The sequence below is a fragment of the Penaeus japonicus genome, unplaced genomic scaffold, assembly GCF_977035675.1.
Source record: "Penaeus japonicus unplaced genomic scaffold, GWHDUDI00000001_assembly GWHDUDI00000007, whole genome shotgun sequence".
In the NCBI taxonomy this organism is placed as follows: domain Eukaryota; kingdom Metazoa; phylum Arthropoda; class Malacostraca; order Decapoda; family Penaeidae; genus Penaeus; species Penaeus japonicus.
The window spans coordinates 9335875-9355747 of record NW_028234409.1 but is presented as its reverse complement, the minus strand read 5'-3'; the positions used below and the strand labels follow the sequence as shown (position 1 = coordinate 9355747).

The window sequence follows — 19873 nt, the reverse complement described above, 5'->3', positions numbered from 1 at the left end:
AGGAACTGGCCTTATAGTAGCTTTCGTTAGTGTTGTTAATATTACTACCTCAGTTATTGTAGTTATTATTATCATTATTATTATTATCATTAATGTTATTGTTAGCAGTACCATTTTATTATCATTTGTACTATTGCTATTATTATCATCATCATCGTTAAATTTGTTTTTATTGTTATTATTTTTTCAATATTATCATTATTATACTTACCATGCTTTGAAAACATGTGCATGTATTGTGTGTAAGCATGCATGCATTACTTAGTTAGTATGTCTTGTAAGGATATTATTAATGTCTTACTTTTCACAATAATACTTTTAATGCTGTGATCATAAATATCATGATTTAGCCAATATATACATTCTTTTCAATTCCTTTAGATTATATGTGTGATTGCCTGATGGTATGTCATTATGTATTTTTATATGAGTCATATTAGTGCTTGTGCTTTATTTTTTTTATGTGCAAGTATGCGTACTAATATGTATGAGTTTGAGTGGTTATATGTTTGGTGAATGAATGAACCTTTCAGTTTGAAATGTTATTAAAATGTTGATTTCTCTATTCCAAGTAAAATAACATCCTCATGAATGATTTATTGTTTAAATGGATTTTTTATTTGAATTTGGAAGCAGGTCATTATTCATGCATGTAGACTAATTATATTTTATTATACTTATATGTGCAGGGGATTTTACTTAAAAGTTCACTTCTTCAATACTATTATGGATATCCTATGACATAAAAGGAAGAATGATCCAAGTAGCATATGTATTTTGATGATAATATATTGATACATCTATATATAAAGGTACAGATGCATTGATATAATATATATATATTGATATAGTATTTATATATATATATATTTATTTATATATAATGATATATATACATATATGAATCTATAAATATACAAATGGGTATGTACAATATTATATATAATATATATATTTTTATATATATATATATATATAATATATATATATAGTTATATATTGTTATATTATATATTTAGATATATATATTATCATATATATATCTATATATAGCTTATATATATATCTTTATATCAATAGATATGTAATATATACCTAAATCAATATATCTAATATATATATATATATATATAATATTATATATATATAGATATATATATATATATATCAATAATATCAAATATATATTATATATAGTATATATATATATATAAAGATATATATGGATAAATAGGTATATATATGTATATATATGTATAATATAGCGGATATACAAATATATAGATAGATATTATATTATATATAATATATATGTATATCTATGTATATAGATGTATATAAGGTTTATTTAAATTGTTATCTACATATATTAATATATAGAAGATATATATTTATGTATATATATATATATATATATATATATATATATAGTATGTATTACTACATATAATACATATATAATACATATATATAAACATATATATACATAATATATATATTATATTATACTTATATAACTATATATATTATTATATAGATATATATAGATATATATATAAATATATATACATATATATTCATATTAGACATATATATATATATATATAGTTATATATATATATATATATACTATATATAAAAATATATATATGTATATATATATATATCTATATATATAATATATATTGTATTTATTAGTTAATATATATAATATATATATAAAGTATATATATATATATATATATATTAAATATATATATATATAATATATATATATATAATAGATATATATAAATGTATGTGTTGAGTAGTAGGTGTGCAAGTGTGATTTTTAGTAAATCCACTCAATGCCTAATCTAACTTATCTCATCTATACAATCCCACCATACCTAACTACCAACAACCATCCCTACCACCCTACAACCAAAGCTCCAACCACCCTCCCACCCTAAGCCCCTAAACTATACATATGTTAATAGATATTTGTATGTACTCCTTGTATTAGATTATATGTATTCAATGGTATGAACTGTATTGTTTTTACCATTTGGATTGTGTATTAGTTGTATATTGTATTGTATGCATTGTGTTACATATATAGTAGTTGTTTACTAATAGGACTCTTTTCTTACCAACAGCTGCATAGACCAGATGTGTCATACAGTTATAGCAGCTGTGCCATAGGAGGAGGGGGTACCTCTGGCAGGAGTAGCCCTTCTGCTGGTTATGCCCCCAGCCAAGGCTCAAAAGACGACGAAATTGTAGGTGATGGAAGTGGAGGCTACCACACTAGACCTGAGTCGCCCCCTAGCAAGAGACGGAAACGAACAAGTGCCCCTGCTGCTGGCCATGCTGACTCCAATACTGCTAGTCACACCACAGGTACGTTGTGTGATTTGCCTCTTCTGAACATTTTCTCTTTCCCCATTAACCTCGTTTGACATTTGATAAGGAGACGTTGCTATTAATAATTTTAGGTTAATACTTTTTTCTTTTTCACCTTTTTTTGCGATACCCCAATAGTAGCTGTAAGTTGATATTTTAGTGATGTGACTATCTTCCCCTTATTTCATTGAAGGATTTGATATCCCACTGTATAAGGACATGTTACTAGTATTGAGTTGATCATTATTTTGAGCTCTCATTTAGGTGTATCAAGATCTAGAAGAGAAGTATGTGCTATCTTATTATTTCAAAAAGAAAATAAATAAGAAAAAAAGGAAATTGTGAAGCAGAAAAAAAAACATAGATATGAAATGAGATGAGAAAACATTTGGAAAGAAATGGTTAATGTATAATTCCTCAGTTACAGTGATGAAGTTCTTCCTTTTTCCTTTTCTTTTTCCCTTTCTCTCCATTTGCTCCAGCAGCTTGCTTCTTCATCTATATAATCTTATAACTTATTTCTCCTTTTTCTAGCTGTCCCTCGTCTTTCACTTCCTGATTGCCTTTTTCTTTCTCTTCTCCCTCTTTCTTCTTTCTGCCTCCCCTCTTCTTCTTGTTCTTGTTCTTCTTCTTTTTCTTCTCCTTCTTCTCCTTCTCCTTCTCCTTCTCCTTCTCCTTCTCCTCCTCCTCCTCCTCCTCCTCCTCCTCCTCCTCCTCCTCCTCCTCCTCCTCCTCCTCTTCTCCTCCTCCTCCTCCTCCTCCTCCTCCTCCTCCTCCTCCTCCTCCGCCTCTTCCTCCTCCTCCTCCTCCTCCTCCTCCTCCTCCTCCTCCTCCTCTTCCTAGTCCACCTCCTCTTCCTCGTCCTCCTCCTAGTCCTCCTCGTCCTCTTCCTCGTTCTCCTCCCCGTCCTCCTCCTCCTAGTCCTTCTCCTCCTAGTCCTCCTCCTCCTAGTCCTCCTCCTCCTCCTCCTCCTCCTCCTCCTCCTCCTCCTCCTCCTCCTCCTCCTCCTCCTAGTCCTCCTCCAAGTCCTCCTCCTAGTCCTCCTCCTAGTCCTCCTCCTAGTCCTCTTCCTAGTCATCCTCCTCCTCCTCCTATTGCTCCAATTCCTCCTAATCCTCCAGTTCCTTCTCCAATTCCTTGTCCTCCTCTTCCTCATTCTATTCCTTCATTTCTTTTCTTCTTCTTCCTCCTCCTCCTCCTCCTCCTCCTCCTCCTCCTCCTCCTCCTCCTCCTCCTCCTCCTCCTCCTCCTCCTCCTCCTCTTCCTCCTCTTCCTAGTCCTCCTCCTAGTCCTCCTCGTCCTCTTTCTCGTCCTCCTCCCCGTCCTCCTCCCCGTCCTCCTCCTCCTAGTCCTCCTCCTCCTAGTCCTCCTCCTCCTAGTACTCCTCCTCCTCCTCCTCCTCCTCCTCCTTCTTCTTCTTCTCCTCATAGTCATCCTCCTTCTCCTCCTATTCCTCCAATACCTCCAATTCCTCCTCCTCCAGTGCCTTCTCCTCCTCCTCCTCCTCCTCCTCCTCCTCCTCCTCCTCCTCCTCCTCCTCCTCCTCCTCCTCCTCCTCCTCCTCCTTCTCCTTCTCCTTCTCCTTCTCCTATTCCTACTCCTAGTCCACCTTCTCTTCCTAGTCCTCCTCCTCCTCCTCCTCCTCCTCCTCCTCCTCCTCCTCCTCCTCCTCCTCCTCCTCCTCCTCCTCCTCCTCCTCCTCCTTCTCCTTCTCCTCCTTCTCCTCCTAGTCCTCCTCCAAGTCCTCCTCCTAGGCCTCCTCCTAGTCCTCTTCATAATCCTCCTCCTCCTCCTAGTCATCCTCCTCCTCCTCCTATTGCTCCAATTCCTCCTAATCCTCCAGTTCCTTCTCCTCCTATTCCTCATCCTCCTCTTCCTCCTTCTATTCCTTCATTTCTTTTCCTCTTCTTACTCCTCCTCCTCCTCCTCCTCCTCCTCCTCCTCCTCCTCCTCCTCCTCCTCCTCCTCCTAGTTCTCCTCCTTTTCTTAGTCCTCCTCCTCCTCTTAGTCCTCCTTCTCCTCTTAGTCCTCCTCCTCCTCCACCACCACCTCCTCCTCCTCCTCCTCCTCCTCCTCCTCTCCTCCTCCTCCTCCTTCCTCCTCCTCCTCTTCCTACCTTCCTCCTCCTCCTCCTCCTCCTCCTCCTCCTCCTCCTCCTCCTCCTCCTCCTCCTCCTCCTTCTCATCCTTCTCATCCTTCTCCTCCTTCTCATCCTTCTCCTATTCCTCTTATTCCGTCCCTTCCATCTCCTCCTCCTCCTCATTTTATCCTCTTCTTCCTCTTCCTCCCCCTCTTCCTTTTCCTCTCCCTCCTGCCCCTCCCCTCCTCTTCTTCCTATTTATCCTATTTCTTCTATTCCTCCTCTTCTTCCTCCTCTTCCTCCTCCTCCTCCTCCTCCTCCTCCTCCATCTCCACCATCACTCCTACCTCCTCCTCCATCTGCCTTCTCCTCCTTCCTTCTCCTCCTCCTCCTCCTCCTCCCTCCTCCTCCGCCTCCTCCTCATCACTCCTCCGCCTCCTCCTCCTTCTCTCCTCCTCCTGCTCCTCCTCCTCCATCTCCTCCGCCATCCCTCTCCCATCGCATCCCCTCTTCTCCTCCTCGTCCATGTTCCTCCTCCTCCTCCTCTCCGTCCTCCTGTCCTCCTCCTCCGCCTCCATCCTCCTCCTCCTCCACCTCCTCCTCCTCTTCTTCCTCCTCCTCCTCTTCTCCCTCCTCCCCCCTCCACCTCCTCCTCTCCATCCCTTCCTCCTCCTCCTCCTCCTCCTCCTCCCCTCCCCCTCCACCGAAGGGGGGAGGGGGGGGGGGGGGGGGGGTGGTGGGGAGGGGGGTGGTCGTGTGGGGGGGGTGGGGGTGGGGGGTGGGGCGGGATGGGGGTGTGGGGGGGGTGGTAGGAGGTTAAGAGTAAGAATAAGAATAAAAATAAGAATAAGAATAAGAGTAATAATAATAATAAGAGTAATAATAATGATAAGATAATAATAATAAAAATATAATAAGATAAGAAGAATAAAAGAAAAATAAGAAGAAGAAGGAATAAGAAGAAGAATAAGAGAATAAGAAGACTAAGAAGAAGGTAGAATAAAAGAAAAAATAGAAGAAGAAGAAGACGAAGAATACGGCATAATAATAAGACGCCGGATCCGCCGAAGAACTGCAGCATCCGCCGCACTCCGCCTGCCGATTTCGCCGCTACTCCTCCTCTCATGCTAGTTTGTGCCCTATCTCGTCCTCCTCCTCGCTCAATCCTCACGAGTCCCTTCCATTGTCCTCCAAACTCCTGTCCTTCCTCGCATTCCTCTTCCTGTCCTGCCACCAACTCGATACCCTCGGTCATCTAGCTCCTTGTAGCTCCCCCTCCTTCTATTCCTCCTCTTCCTCCTCTTCCTCCTCTTCCTTCTCTGGCTTTTATTCCCTCTCCTTATATTTCTCCTCCTCCTTCTCTTCCTCTTTATATTTCTCCTCTTCTTCCTCTCCTATTCTTCTTCTTCCTCTTATTACTCCTCCTCATTCTATTTCTTGATGTCTTCCTCCTGTTGCTCCTCCCTCTTCTCCTCCTCCTATTTCTATTCCTCCTCCTTCTCCACCACCTCTTTCTTTTCCTCCTCCTTTTGTTTTCCATCTCCCTCTGCTTTCCCTCTCATCCTCCCATTGTCACCTCCTTCTCATATTTTTCCTTTTCCTTCTCCTCTTCCTCTTCCTTCACCTCTTCTTCCTCTTATTCCTCCAACTCTCTCCTCCTCCTCCTCCTCTTCTTCTTTTTTCTTCTGTTTCTTCTTCTTCTTCTTCTTCTCCTCCTCTTCTTCCTCCTCCTCCTCCTCCTCCTCCTCCTCCTCCTCCTCCTCCTCCTCCTCCTCCTCCTTCTCCTCCTTCTCCTCTTCCTCCTCTTCCTCCTCCTTTTCTTCTTCTTCCTCTTCTTCTTCTTCTTCTTCTTCTTCTTCTTTTTCTTCTTCTTCCTCCTCTCCTCCTCCTCCTCCTCCTCCTCCTCCTCCTCCTCCTCCTCCTCCTCCTCCTCCTCCTCCGCCGCCTCCTCCTCCTCCTCCCATCTCCGCCTCCTCCTCCTACTCCCTCCATCTCCTCCTCCTCCTTTTCCCCAACTCCACCATTCCGCCATCTCCTCCGCCTCCAAATACTCCTCCTCCGCCACTCTCCTCCTCCTTCCTGCTCTCCATCGCCTCCTCCAAACCATCTCCTCCTCCACTTCCTCCTCCGCCTCCTCCCCACCTCCTCCTCCTCCTCCAGCGCCTCTCCCCTCCTCCTCCTCCTCCTCCTCCATCCTCCTCTTCTTTCCTCCCCCCCTCCTCCTCCTTCTCTCTTTCTCCTCTTCCTCTCCATCTCCTCCTCCTCCATCTCCACCTCCTCCACCTCCTCCTCCACTGCACCTCCCCTACCTCCGCCTCCTCCACCTCCTCCGCCTCCTCCCTCCATCTCCCTCCTCTCCTACCTACCACCCCCCCGCCCCCTCCCGCCCTCCTCCATTTCCTCCCGTCCTCCCCTCCTTTTTCCTCCTTCCGTCGCTTCTCTCTCGTCCGTTCTGATACGCTGTTTATATGTTAGAACCTCCTCCGTTTTCCTCCTTCCTCCTCCTCCTTTTCCTCCTCCTCTACCTCCTCCTTTTCTTCCATCCTACGCCACCTCCTCCTCTCCTCCTCCTCCTCCTCCTCGCACCTCCTACTCCTCCATCTCCTCCTCCTCCTCCATCCGCCTCTTCTCCTCCTCCTCTTCATCCCCCTCCTCCTCCTCTCTCTCCTCCTCCCTCCCCTCCTCCTCCTCCTCTTCTCTTCCTCTTCCTCCCTCCTCCCCTCCTCCCTCCTCCCTCCTCCTTCTCTCCTATCGTCTCGCCTTCTCCTCTTTCTTCCTCTCTCCCTCCTAGTCAGTCCTCCTGTTCCTCCTCTCCTTCCTCGCTCCCTCCTTCCTTCCTCCTCCTCCTCTTCCTACTCGACCTCCTCTTCCTCTCTCCTCCTCCTCCTCCTCCTCTCTTCCTCCTCCTCCCTCCTTTTCCTCCTCATCCTCATCCATCCCCCGCGCCTCCACTTTCCTCGTCTCTTTCCTCCTCCTCACTCCTCCTCCTCCACCTCCTCCTCCTCCGCCTCTTCTCCTTCCTCCTCCTCCTCCTCCTCCTCTTCCTCCTCCTCCTCCTCCTCCTCCTCTTCCTCCTCCTCCTCCTCCTCCTCCTCCTCCTCCTCCTCCTCCTCCTCCTCCTCCTCCTCCTCCTCCTCCTCTTACTCCTCTTCCTCCTCCTGCTCCTTCTTCTTCTCCAGTATTCATATTTATTGAAAGTGAAGTGCAACCATATATTCTGGTAAGGAAAAAAAAGAAATGCAACATTTAATTTATGATGTCTGTTATGTTTTCATATGTATTCATATTATTATTATTTGCTCCTATATATACCCTTAATATATTCACATTTGTGTATGTCTGGCTATTTGTTTTAGGAGAGAGAAGAGAGGAAAAGTAAGGGAAGAGGGAGGAGGATAAGGAGAAGGTACAGATGAGCATGAGAGTAGGAGAGAGAGAGAGAGAGAGAGAGAGAGAGAGAGAGAGAGAGAGAGAGAGAGAGAGAGAGAGAGAGAGAGAGAGAGAGAGAGAGAGAGAGAGAGAGAGAGAGAGATTTAGTGAGTGAAAGTGTGATGTGTGTGAAGGAAAATGCGTATAGTTATATGTATAGCCATTTTTTGTAGGAATTTGCCTTTTTCTCTATATCATTTTCACTTTGATTCATGTTTTTTCAAAATTGATAGAAGGAGGAAGTGTGTTGAATTCCAACTAGTTTCTATCTACTTCTCTTGTAGTGAGCTTATTTCTTTCCCATTTTACTAGGGCATTTGCTATCAGTTTTATTCTATCTATCTATCTATCTATCTATTTATTTATCTATATATGTATGTATCTATATGTATATCTATATATATATCTATATATCAATATATATATCAATATATATATTTATATATATATTTATATATATATATATATATATATATATATATATCTATACAATATCTATATAATATATATATAAATATACTATATATATTATATATCTATATATATCTATAGTATATATATATTCTCTACATCTAACATCACATCTACATCTACATCTACAATCTACATCTAACATCTACATCGTACATCTACAGATCTACTTCTACATCTACCTCTACATCTCCATCTATCTCTCTATCTCTTATTTATCTCTCTCTTTCTCTCTCTCTCTCTCTCTTCTCTCTCTCTCTCTCCTCTCTCTCTTCTCTCTCTCTCTTCTCTCTCTCTCTCTATATTTTATAATATATATATATATATATATATATATATATATATATATATATATATATATATATATATATGCACTGTACATTGGGTTAAAAAACTGATATAAGCAGAAATTCAGGTATTGATAATTTATCAGTGTATTTGCATTTAACTCTATGTTCCTTACATTTTTACATACATTGGTATTAGGAGGTGGAGTGATAGAGAGAGCAGGAGGAATAGGTGGAGAAAGAGGAAAAGGAGCAGGAGGAATAAGAGGAGGAAGAGGAAAGGGAGCAGGAGGAATATGAGGAGGAGAAATAGGAGTGGGAGAAATAGTGTATGTTTTTATGTATATATATATACTTATATATATGCATATGATATATATATATATAATATTTATGATATATCTATATGTATATATATATATAAGTATATATATGTATATATAAATATATATATATCTATATATATATATATATATATATATAGATATATATATATATATATATATATATATATTTATATTTATATTTATATTTATATTTATATATGTGTGTATATAAGCATACATGTGTGTGTGTGTGTGTGTGTGTGTGTGTGTGTGTGTGTGTGTGTGTGTGTGTGTGTGTGTGTGTGTGTGTGTGTGTGTGTGTGTGTGTGTGTGTGTGTGTGTGTGTGTGTGTGTGTGTGTGTGTGTGTGTGTACATGCGTGCGTGCTTGCATGCGTGCGTGCGTGCGTGCGTGCGTGCGTGCGTGCGTGCGTGCGTGCGTGCGTGTGCATGCATGCATGTGTGTGTGTGTGTGTGTGTGTGTGTGTGTGTGTGTGTGTGTGTGTGTGTGTGTGTGTGTGTGCGTGCGTGTGTGCGTGCGTGCGTGCGTGCGTGCGTGCGTGCGTGCGTGTGTGTGCGTGCGTGTGTGTATGTTCATGTATATGTACATTAATTCTTTCACATATAAATACATGAAATAGATAAAGCAATTTGTGTGTGTAATTAATGGACACAATTCTACACAATTTGAATTCAGCATTTTGTATATACTGCACTTTATATTGTTTCATAATTTTTAGTATTATTTCCTTTTTTGCAAACAAATTACTTGGGATGAATTTAAAGATAGCATGAAAAAGTAATATTTAAGAATAGCTTCCCATCTCACAAAAAAGGGTGCTTTATTAGTCTACCATAATTCATAAACTAAATGGATGGAAAACATTGTAATATGGAAAATATTGAATTGTCTTTCAAGAAATGAGAGAAGAGATACGAAACAAGAAAAAGATTTCTGCCAGCATATGAACCATTAATAGTTTGTTATAAAAGAAACAGGAATTGATAAAAAAACAAAATTAAACCAGCACAAAAGTTTCTTGAAAGAAAAAAAGCAAGGAAACTATCTTTACCACATTTATACCATTGGTAGATTAGACAAAAAAAAAGTGAAAAAGGAAAAAGATTTTTACTAGCTTCTCACTTGCAGATGTGGGTGAAACACCGGTGGAGGTTGATAGTGGTGGAACGTTGGGCGGCGGAAGCATACCTGGTGAAGATGACTTGAGGCTAGACCGGAGAGAACTGAAGAGTGAACCGGGCGACGCCATGACGGAAGTGTACAGTGAATCCTCTGAGATCAGCACCGATCCGCAATCTCACTCGGGTGAGGCCCTGGATCCACGGCAGTCTGTAATGTACCCTTTAGGTTAGTACTGTATGTCATGCAGGCATATACTCTTCCTTTTTTTTTTTTCTTTTTTTTTTTTCTTTTTTTTTCCATCATCATTATTATTATCATTATTATTATTATTATTTTTATTATTTTTATTTTTATTATTTTTATTATTATTATTATTATTATTATTATTATTATTATTATTATTATTATTATTATTATTATTATTATTATTATTATTATTATTATTATTATTATTATTATTATTATTATTATTATTATTATTATTATTATTATTATTATTATTATTATTATTATTATTATTATTATTATTATTATTATTATTATTATTATTATTATTATTATTATTATTATTATTATTATTATTATTATTATTATTATTATTATTATTATTATTATTATTATTATTATTATTATTATTATTATTATTATTATTATTATTATTATTATTATTATTATTATTATTATTATTATTATTATTATTATTATTATTATTATTATTATTATTATTATTATTATTATTATTATTATTATTATTATTATTATTATTATTATTATTATTATTATTATTATTATTATTATTATTATTATTATTATTATTATTATTATTATTATTATTATTATTATTATTATTATTATTATTATTATTATTATTATTATTATTATTATTATTATTATTATTATTATTATTATTATTATTATTATTATTATTATTATTATTATTATTATTATTATTATTATTATTATTATTATTATTATTATTATTATTATTATTATTATTATTATTATTATTATTATTATTATTATTATTATTATTATTATTATTATTATTATTATTATTATTATTATTATTATTATTATTATTATTATTATTATTATTATTATTATTATTATTATTATTATTATTATTATTATTATTATTATTATTATTATTATTATTATTATTATTATTATTATTATTATTATTATTATTATTATTATTATTATTATTATTATTATTATTATTATTATTATTATTATTATTATTATTATTATCATTATTATTATTATTATTATTATTATTATTATTATTATTATTATTATTATTATTATTATTATTATTATTATTATTATTATTATTATTATTATTATTATTATTATTATTATTATTATTGTTATTATTATTATTATTATTATTATTATTATTATTATTATTATTATTATTATTATTATTATTATTATTATTATTATTATTATTATTATTATTATTATTATTATTATTATTATTATTATTATTATTATTATTATTATGATTATAAGTATATGTTATTATTACTATTACTTTTATTATTATTATTATCAATATTATTATTATTATTATTATTATTATTATTATTACTATTATTATGATTTTTATGATAATTATGATTTTTATTATCATTGTTGTTACTATTTTCATAAAGTTGATATTGAATTGATATTCTTTTGATTGCTGCAGATTATATATTATTTTAGGGAGAAAAGAGCTGATTAACAAATGTCTATATACATTCAATAGAATGGCACTGCTTGTACATTTAAGTAACATTTTTTTCATTGTATTTTATTTTGGTATTTTAAACAAGAATAAATAATGAGGTAAAGAATATTTTTTACAAGCCACAATTGTTATGGCTTTGACATAAAGGAAATTATTCAATATCAGGGATATTGGTATGAAGATTAAGCAATTATTTAGGAAAAGAAATTATCAATAATTAGTCAGTTTTTATAGCTTGTTGATATTCTTGATAACTCTAGTCATTACTGGAACTGATACTCATCATTTTTTTACTTTACTTCTTGTGACATTGGTAATAATAGGTATATGGGAAGACTTCAAGAGTTAAAGAATGTACGATGAGTGACATACTAATTTTTCTTCTACTTCTTGGATTTGTCTTTGTCTCTTTTTTGGCTTTGCTTCTTTTTTCTTACTCTTGTTTTCGTCTTTATTTTCATTGCCTGTCATATTTTTACCTCCTCATACCCTTCCTTCCTGCTCTTCCTCCTCCTCTTTTTGCACTTCTTCCTCCTCTTCCTCCTCTTCCTCTTCTTTCTCTTCTTCCTCTTCTTCCACTTCTTCCACTTCTTCCTCTTCTTCCTCTTCCTCCTCCTCCTTCTCCTCCTTCTCCTCCACCTTCTTCCCCCCTCCCCTACCTTCTTCTCCTCCACCTTCTTCCCCCCTCCCCTACCTTCTTCTCCTCCACCTTCTTCGCCCCTCCCCTACCTTCTCCTCTTTCTCCTCTTTTTCTTCCTTTTCCTTTTCCTCTTCCTCTTCATACTCCTCTTCATGCTCTCTCCCGATCCTTTCTCCTCACCTCCTGCTAAGCATACACTCTCTTCCTCACTACCTCTTCCTGCTATCCCTCCTGCCTTTTTTCTCCTCTTTTCCTCCCTCCTCTTTCCTCCTCCTCTCTCCTACCTTCCTCCTCCTCCTCCTCCTCCTCCTCCTCCTCCTCCTCCTCCTCCTCCTCCTCCTCCTCCTCCTCCTCCCCCTCCTCCTTCTCCTCCTTTTCTTTTCCTTCCTCCTCCTCTTCCTCTTCTTCCTCTTCTTCCTCTTCTTCCTCTTCTTCCTCTTCCTCCTCTTCCTCCTTATTCCTCCTCCATCTTTTCCTTTATTTTTCATCTATTGGTATTAGCATCCTTTAAGGATTAGGGTCAGAGACGATCAATAATGATTGTTTATATTTTAAGATGAGAATTTATTCCTTCTTAATGAAACAGAAGAAAAGGAAAATATTGGAGAAGACAATATTTGTTTGATGTGGATAGACAGATTGAAATCTTACTAAAATTGTTCTTTACTATTAGTTTTTTATATTAACCATATTTCACATTGAAAAAAGTATTTATGGAATAAACCTTCACTATGCAGAAAAAAAGTATAGATAAGAATCTATAACTTACCAATGCAGATGTTATCACCGCTATCAGTAAATTAAGTTTTGATAATAATGAGATAAATGATGATAATGATAGTGATGATGATGATAATGATAACATTTATGATCATTATTATCATTTCATTATCATTTACATTACCATTGTTTTGATAGGGATTATCACATCTGTGAAATTTTTACTATTGTTGAACAAGCTTTTTAATCCTCATTTTTGGAACATTTTTACATCACATTTCATGTCAGAAAAAGTAAAAATAGGCCAGAACTTTGAATTCATATAGCACCATTATTCTGGAGATAATAAGTTATCAGTTTTCCTCCCTCCTCAAAATTTATCCCAGTTTTGCCAGATCATATGTATTTGAACTTATCTTATTGACATGATAGTGCTGCATCATCTAATGTCACTAAAATCTAAGAATCATCTTAGATACTTTGGAAATGTGTTTGCATTTGATGTGATGAAATTTAAAGCTCAGTGAAAGAATCACTCAAGACGCATATCTATGCACGTGTAAATGCCGCATACATGTAGAGTTCCATTTTCTGTTGCATATAAATGGTGTCAGAAAAGCAACGTTATTGCTACATATATCCTTATATCTGGCCTGTTTTAACTCATTTTGATATGAAGTTTAATTGTAAAAATATTTCTAGACTGAGAATTAAAAGGCCTGTCATTAATGGTATGTTTGTTGAATGATGTGCTTTCTAACCTACTGATGTGCATGTAAACATGCATTGTCCATTATAGTTTTGTTTTATTAATGTTTTTTACACTCAAGTGGTTCCACCTTTGCTTAGTCACCAAAGTGTCAATTAGCTGGCCTATTTAACCTTACCTGTTTACCCCTTTCATTAACAAGTTTAGAATTTTATTACTATTATTATTGTTATTTGCTAAGCATTTCTGGAACCATCTGTTTAAAAAATATAACACAACAAAACATAATGGACATTGCATGTCCAAAGCATCAATAGGTTAAAGGAACCAAAAGTAAGGCAGACAAGCAAATACTCTTGTGAAATATTGAACTTTGATGATTTGAGCACTAAATTATTATTGGAATATTGATAAAAAGCAAGATGTAGATTAGTGAAGTTGTAATATCAGATAGATTATTGGAATATGGGATTTCCATGGATTTCCATATACTTTTGCAATAAGAAGTTTGGCAAAGGCTGCATTACATAACATATGTATTTTTCAAGTCATGAAGAGGGAGAGGGGGTCATGACCTCCCGTCCATTTTTCTCAGCATCCAATATAGGTGTGACATTCACAAGAAAGCCCTTAGATTACATAGGTCATTGTCTTAGCATTTCTGAATATTCAGAATAATATGTATATACCTTTTGATCTACCTTACTTGCAAGACTGACTATTATACCATTTTTTTTTTTTTTTTTTTTTTTTTTTTTTTTTTTTTTGTTTTTGTGTTTTTTTGTTTGTGTGTGTGTGTGTGTGTGTGTGTGTGTGTGTGTGTGTGTGTGTGTGTGTGTGTGTGTGTACGTTTATCTGGGCTTGTTTGAGATGTGTGTGTGTGTGTGTGTGTGTGTGTGTGTGTGTGTGTGTGGGAAGAGTTTTTGTGATTGTTGCTTTTTTGTGGATATGTTTGTTTTTGGTTTTGTTTAGTTTGTTGGGTGTTGTGTTTAGTGTTGAATGGTATTGGAGAGGTTGAAAACTAAACAACAAAGCAAAATACAGGGAAACACACAAATATGCCAATGGCCTTAGGCATTTTCATGTGTTTTCCTGTGTTTCACCTCATTGTTTTATTTTCAGTGGGTTGTGCACATACCAATGCACAAGTGAGTGCAAGTGTGGGAATACAGAATGTCATGTGTAAGGGATTTGTAACCATTTCCATTAGAAGGAAGACAGGGGAGAATGATAGTTTGATTGGCTAATTGAAAATAATTTTGGGGCTTTATTAAACATTTTCAAATGTACCATTTAGATTATAAATGAAAAATATAGTTTCACAGGATTTTTATAAGATATTCATATTCAATTTATAGTCTTATGCAGAATACTTTAATCTTCAAATAATTTTTCAAGTCAGTACAGCACTTTGCTTTGCATTAGTGAGGAAATTGTGGCACTAGAAAGTAGCTTGTACACAGTTTTAGAGTTCTAGTTAATAATAAATGTGATGGAAATATTTATATTTTTTTTGTGCGAGAACCATTAAGCAGAGGTGCTGATTGTCAAATTCGTCATTTCCAAATTTAGAAGAGGATGGCCATTTTCTTTTAAAAACAAGACAACAAATGATATTAGTTCTTGTGTATTACAATGAATGTCATGATCAGATATTAAGATGTATCCTGTTGGACTGCAATATAACATAATTACTTTATATGTATAGTATGTTATTGATTAACCCAATGACGATGGTGCGTCACACTCGTGTGACACAGCCAAACTCCCGATGCCGGGGTGTCATGCCAGTGTGACGATTACAATGCAATATTGCAATCGCCTGGCATAGGGGTCTTCGCGTAGCGAGTGCCCCATTGGGAAAGGGTTAAGATTATTTGAAACCCCCAAGTGTCCTCTTGAATTAGTAATAAAGCAAATACACAGACAAGGAAAAGGAAGAAGCCATAAAAGTATAGAACAGCAACAGCAAAAGTTCCTTCACACATTTTGGACAACTGCCAGCCAAAATAAGAAAGAGTGATAAAAAGCCCTTTTAAAGTTAATGTAGTAATCTTATAGTTAATGATCAGCATCTAGTGAGTCTCTTTTCTACTTGGCAGTTCTTTTGCATAACTCTCTTTACCTGTCATATTTCTCTGTGTCCTCCTCCTCCTCCACCACCACCTCCTCCTCCTCCTCCTCCTCCTCCTCCTCCTCCTCCTCCTCCTCCTCCTCCTCCTCCTCCTCCTCCTCCTCCTCCTCCTCCTCCTCCTCTTCCTCCTCCTCTTCCTCCTCTCCCTCCTCTTCCTCCTCTTCCTCCTTTTTCTCCTCCTCTTCCTCCTCCTCCCTCCTCGTTCTTACTCTCCTCCTCTTCTTCCCTTTTTTCCTCCTCCTCCTCCTCTTCTTCACCCTCCTCCTCCTCCTCCTCCTCCTCCTCCTCCTCCTCCTCCTCCTCCTCCTCCTCCTCCTCCTCCTCTTCCCCTCCTCCTCCTCCTCCTCCTCCTCCTCCTCCTCCTCCTCCTCCTCCTCCTCCTCCTCTTCCTCCTCTCCTCCTCTTCTTCCTCCTCCTCCTCCTCTTCCTCCTCCTCCTCCTCTTCCTCCTCCTCCTCCTCCTCCTCCTCCTCTTCTCCTCCTCCTCCTCCTCCTCCTCCTCCTCCTCCTCCTCCTCCTCCTCCTCCTCCTCCTCTTCCTCCTCCTCCTCCTCCTCTTCCTCCTCCTCCTCTTCATCTTCTGTTTATTAACCAGCTGTGCTGTAAAAGACTGTCACATTGATGTTAAATGCTGACCCCAACTATTTTTCAATGTACCTTTCTTCAGTGAGGAGAGATAATCAATACCCCACTACTGAGAGGGTGCTAATCATACATAGTAATCTTGCCTTCTGCTAACTTGCATGTACAGGCATATACAACAGTGTAAGCAAGTTGGATAGAAAAATATTTTTTTCATCTTTATATTTTCTTCATGATATTTTAGCTTATAGTGCCACAAATTTTGTCATTTTGGAGAATTTTAATGCTTCACCACATTGATATAAATTTATGCAATAAGCAGACTATCAAAAAAAAAAAGCTATAACTAAATAATGTGGTATTCTAGGTGCCATAGAGTTTGTTATAGCAATGGTAACTCAGTTTCACCTTCCAATTTTTTGAGGTCAGGTATATAGTTTAGAGGCCTTGGCCAGTATTCACAAAAGGTCATAGAAAATATCTTTAGCCAGTATAAGTATTGTCCTAAAAGCAGTGTCTGACTTCAAGGTTGCTCTACAATTTGTCTATGACATGGTCAAAGACTATCTTAGTTATATCATATATAACCCATTCATGCTGGGGCAGTTCAGGCTTTGCATGGTCGCAATACTGGGGTTCTCGAACACATAAGCCTAATGCCTCGAGCCTTGGCTGCCCACTCGCTCAACCCGAGCTCTGGGCTTGCCATCATATCTCGTCCCGGGCGTCTGACGCAAAAAACACAAAACGTCATCACGTCAACCAGCTCCAATGGGTTAAAAGATAACACTGTTAATCACTGTAGAACCAGCATTATATCATTATACACTGTGTGATGATAATTCATTGTATGTTAACAGAAGACTAATCATGCAATGAATCTGACATATACTTTGGCTATGAATTGCACATTTAATATCATTTAACATTTGATGTGGCACCCTCTATGTTTATTGTCATTGTATAGATGAACAGTGTTGTTGGCATTTTGTGAAGAGAACATTGTAGTAGAAAAGGAAAAAATGGCTGAATGACTGCTTTACAATAAAGCCAAAAGTACACCCTAAGTTTTCCTCTTCAATACTAATGCAAGGTTATCTTTAACCTGGTGAATAGTAGGACTATTATACCTAACTGAACATTCAGTTGGAAATTAGTCAGATATATTTTTTCAAAATTTATTTTCCTCATTTAGATGTAAGGTCAGGTTATGTTTAGCAGCCTCCCTCTTCTTCAATTTTACCAAATTCTAGAATGGTATAATGCTAAAATTGTGCTAAATACAGTAATTATTATATTTATATTTTGCACTTCCACTGCCTTAGCAGTTGTTATCCACTTATATTGTCACAAGTGAACATTTTAAAGACATTCCTTATGGAAGTGAGATATCTCAAGACTTGTTTTATAATTCAGATGAGTCATAGACAAAAAAGTTTTTGGGAGCATTCTTAGACAAAATTGCAGAATCAAAGACTTTCTGTCATGGCAAATGATCTATGACTATTCATGAATACTGACACCTACCATTACTGTCAATATGTATAACTGATATCTAGGAAAAGAGAATCATCATCTGCCCTACTTACCATCATCATATTTTATTATGCCAAACAAATATCCACTGTGATACAATATCTTTTGCATCTTGGGGGTTTTGCTCTGTCACAGGTGGACTCAAGAGACAATTATTTAGGATATGGTCCTTATCCTGACTTTCTACACCATATGAGCATTTCCCATGTTCACCTATTCTAATTTTCTTTTCATTGGTCTTACATTATTATCTTGCTTAATTAATTCATAATATAATTCCTCAAAACAGTATGGACAAAATAATGCTTTTTATTTATTAGTCTAATGAACCCAGAAACTGTGGTAGTAGAATTAAAATTGATGCATTCTTGACATTTGTAGTAATATTTACTTTTATCTTACCTGAGGACTATGATGTGGAAGTTTTATACATGAATGAAAATCTTGGGATCCTTGAGCAGATGATGATTATTAAGATGATTGTAATTTGACAAAATACAATATGGGTAATTTATGCTATTTACAAAATGCAATTCATATTAGCTATTCATGAAACTAGTTGCACAACTAATGTGGGGCAGTTTATTGGGAATCAGCAAAAAAAGTTTTGTTATAGAAGAATTGCAGGTCTAGGAGTACTCTTTTACAGTGTGATATCCACTTGTCACTACAGTTATGCAAGTAAATCTTCTACCAAAAGTTTCTTGTGTACTGTATGACATACTTGTTTGTAGCACAAGAAAATCTCTCCTGCCCTTTTATTCCTTGCATCAGAAAAATAATTTCATACAAGAAAAAAAAGACACTTGCCCTTAGGGAAGGGGTTGACAAGTGGTGGGGTAGAAGACTTAAATAGTGACAATTTATCTACTTTCCATTTACAATGTTGGAGGGTCTTTTGAGGCTGTGGGCAAATTGTATGAGATATATAATACCCTCCTTTAATTATGATACTACATAGGAATTGTAATGAAATTAAATTTATTTTCTAGAGATTACATATAAGCAAATAACTGAAAACCAATAGAATTAATGATAAAAATTTGCTTAGAATAGAACATTCAGATTATATGATAGTGTAGAACTAGTTCCCTAAGATTGAATATCTTTAGTCTTTTATGCAAAAGGCTTAAACAGTTGGAGACCATTTTTTATTGAAATAGATTTAGCTGAGAGCTAACTACAAAAATATTTTTACTGTTTCACTTTTGGATCCTAGGTGTTGATCACAGGTGGTTTCTTGGTACAATCACAGGTTTAAGGAGTGAAAGGGTTTATGTTGAGTTAGCATATATGATTTGTTAAAAGAGAAAATAATCAGATTGTGATATTCTCAATATCTGCATATATTATATTTATTCTGGGGAATAGGGCCATCTTGTTAGAGTATGCTAAAGCACATGAAATGGAAAAACGACAAAAAAAATAATGAATGTAGGATATGATAAAAGCATATAAGGGGATTATAGAAAGATTAATTAACATTTATTTATTTATTTTCTACTATATTATCACACATCGCATGTTAAGGAAAATTGATATTATTATTATTTTGTTGTTTATCATTGTTATTCCTTTTTATTGATATTTTTTGTTATATTGTTGTGAGCAATATAACATTTATTAATTTATTTAGTAATTTGTCATCATCGTAATCATCATTATTCAATAGTTAGAATATACAGATCATAAAGTATGA

At 36.1% G+C, this 19873-nt stretch overlaps 1 protein-coding gene across 1 annotated transcript in view; it reads left to right on the top strand.

The window, feature by feature from the left end:
- Positions 1 to 19873, top strand: part of LOC122242084 (uncharacterized) — a gene marked incomplete in the record, with an annotated part of 101235 nt that overhangs the window by 8172 nt on the left and 73190 nt on the right. The window contains 2 exon segments of the mRNA XM_086538389.1: positions 2139 to 2382; positions 10127 to 10345. Of these exon segments, the coding sequence (XP_086394515.1) occupies positions 2139 to 2382; positions 10127 to 10345 (463 nt within the window).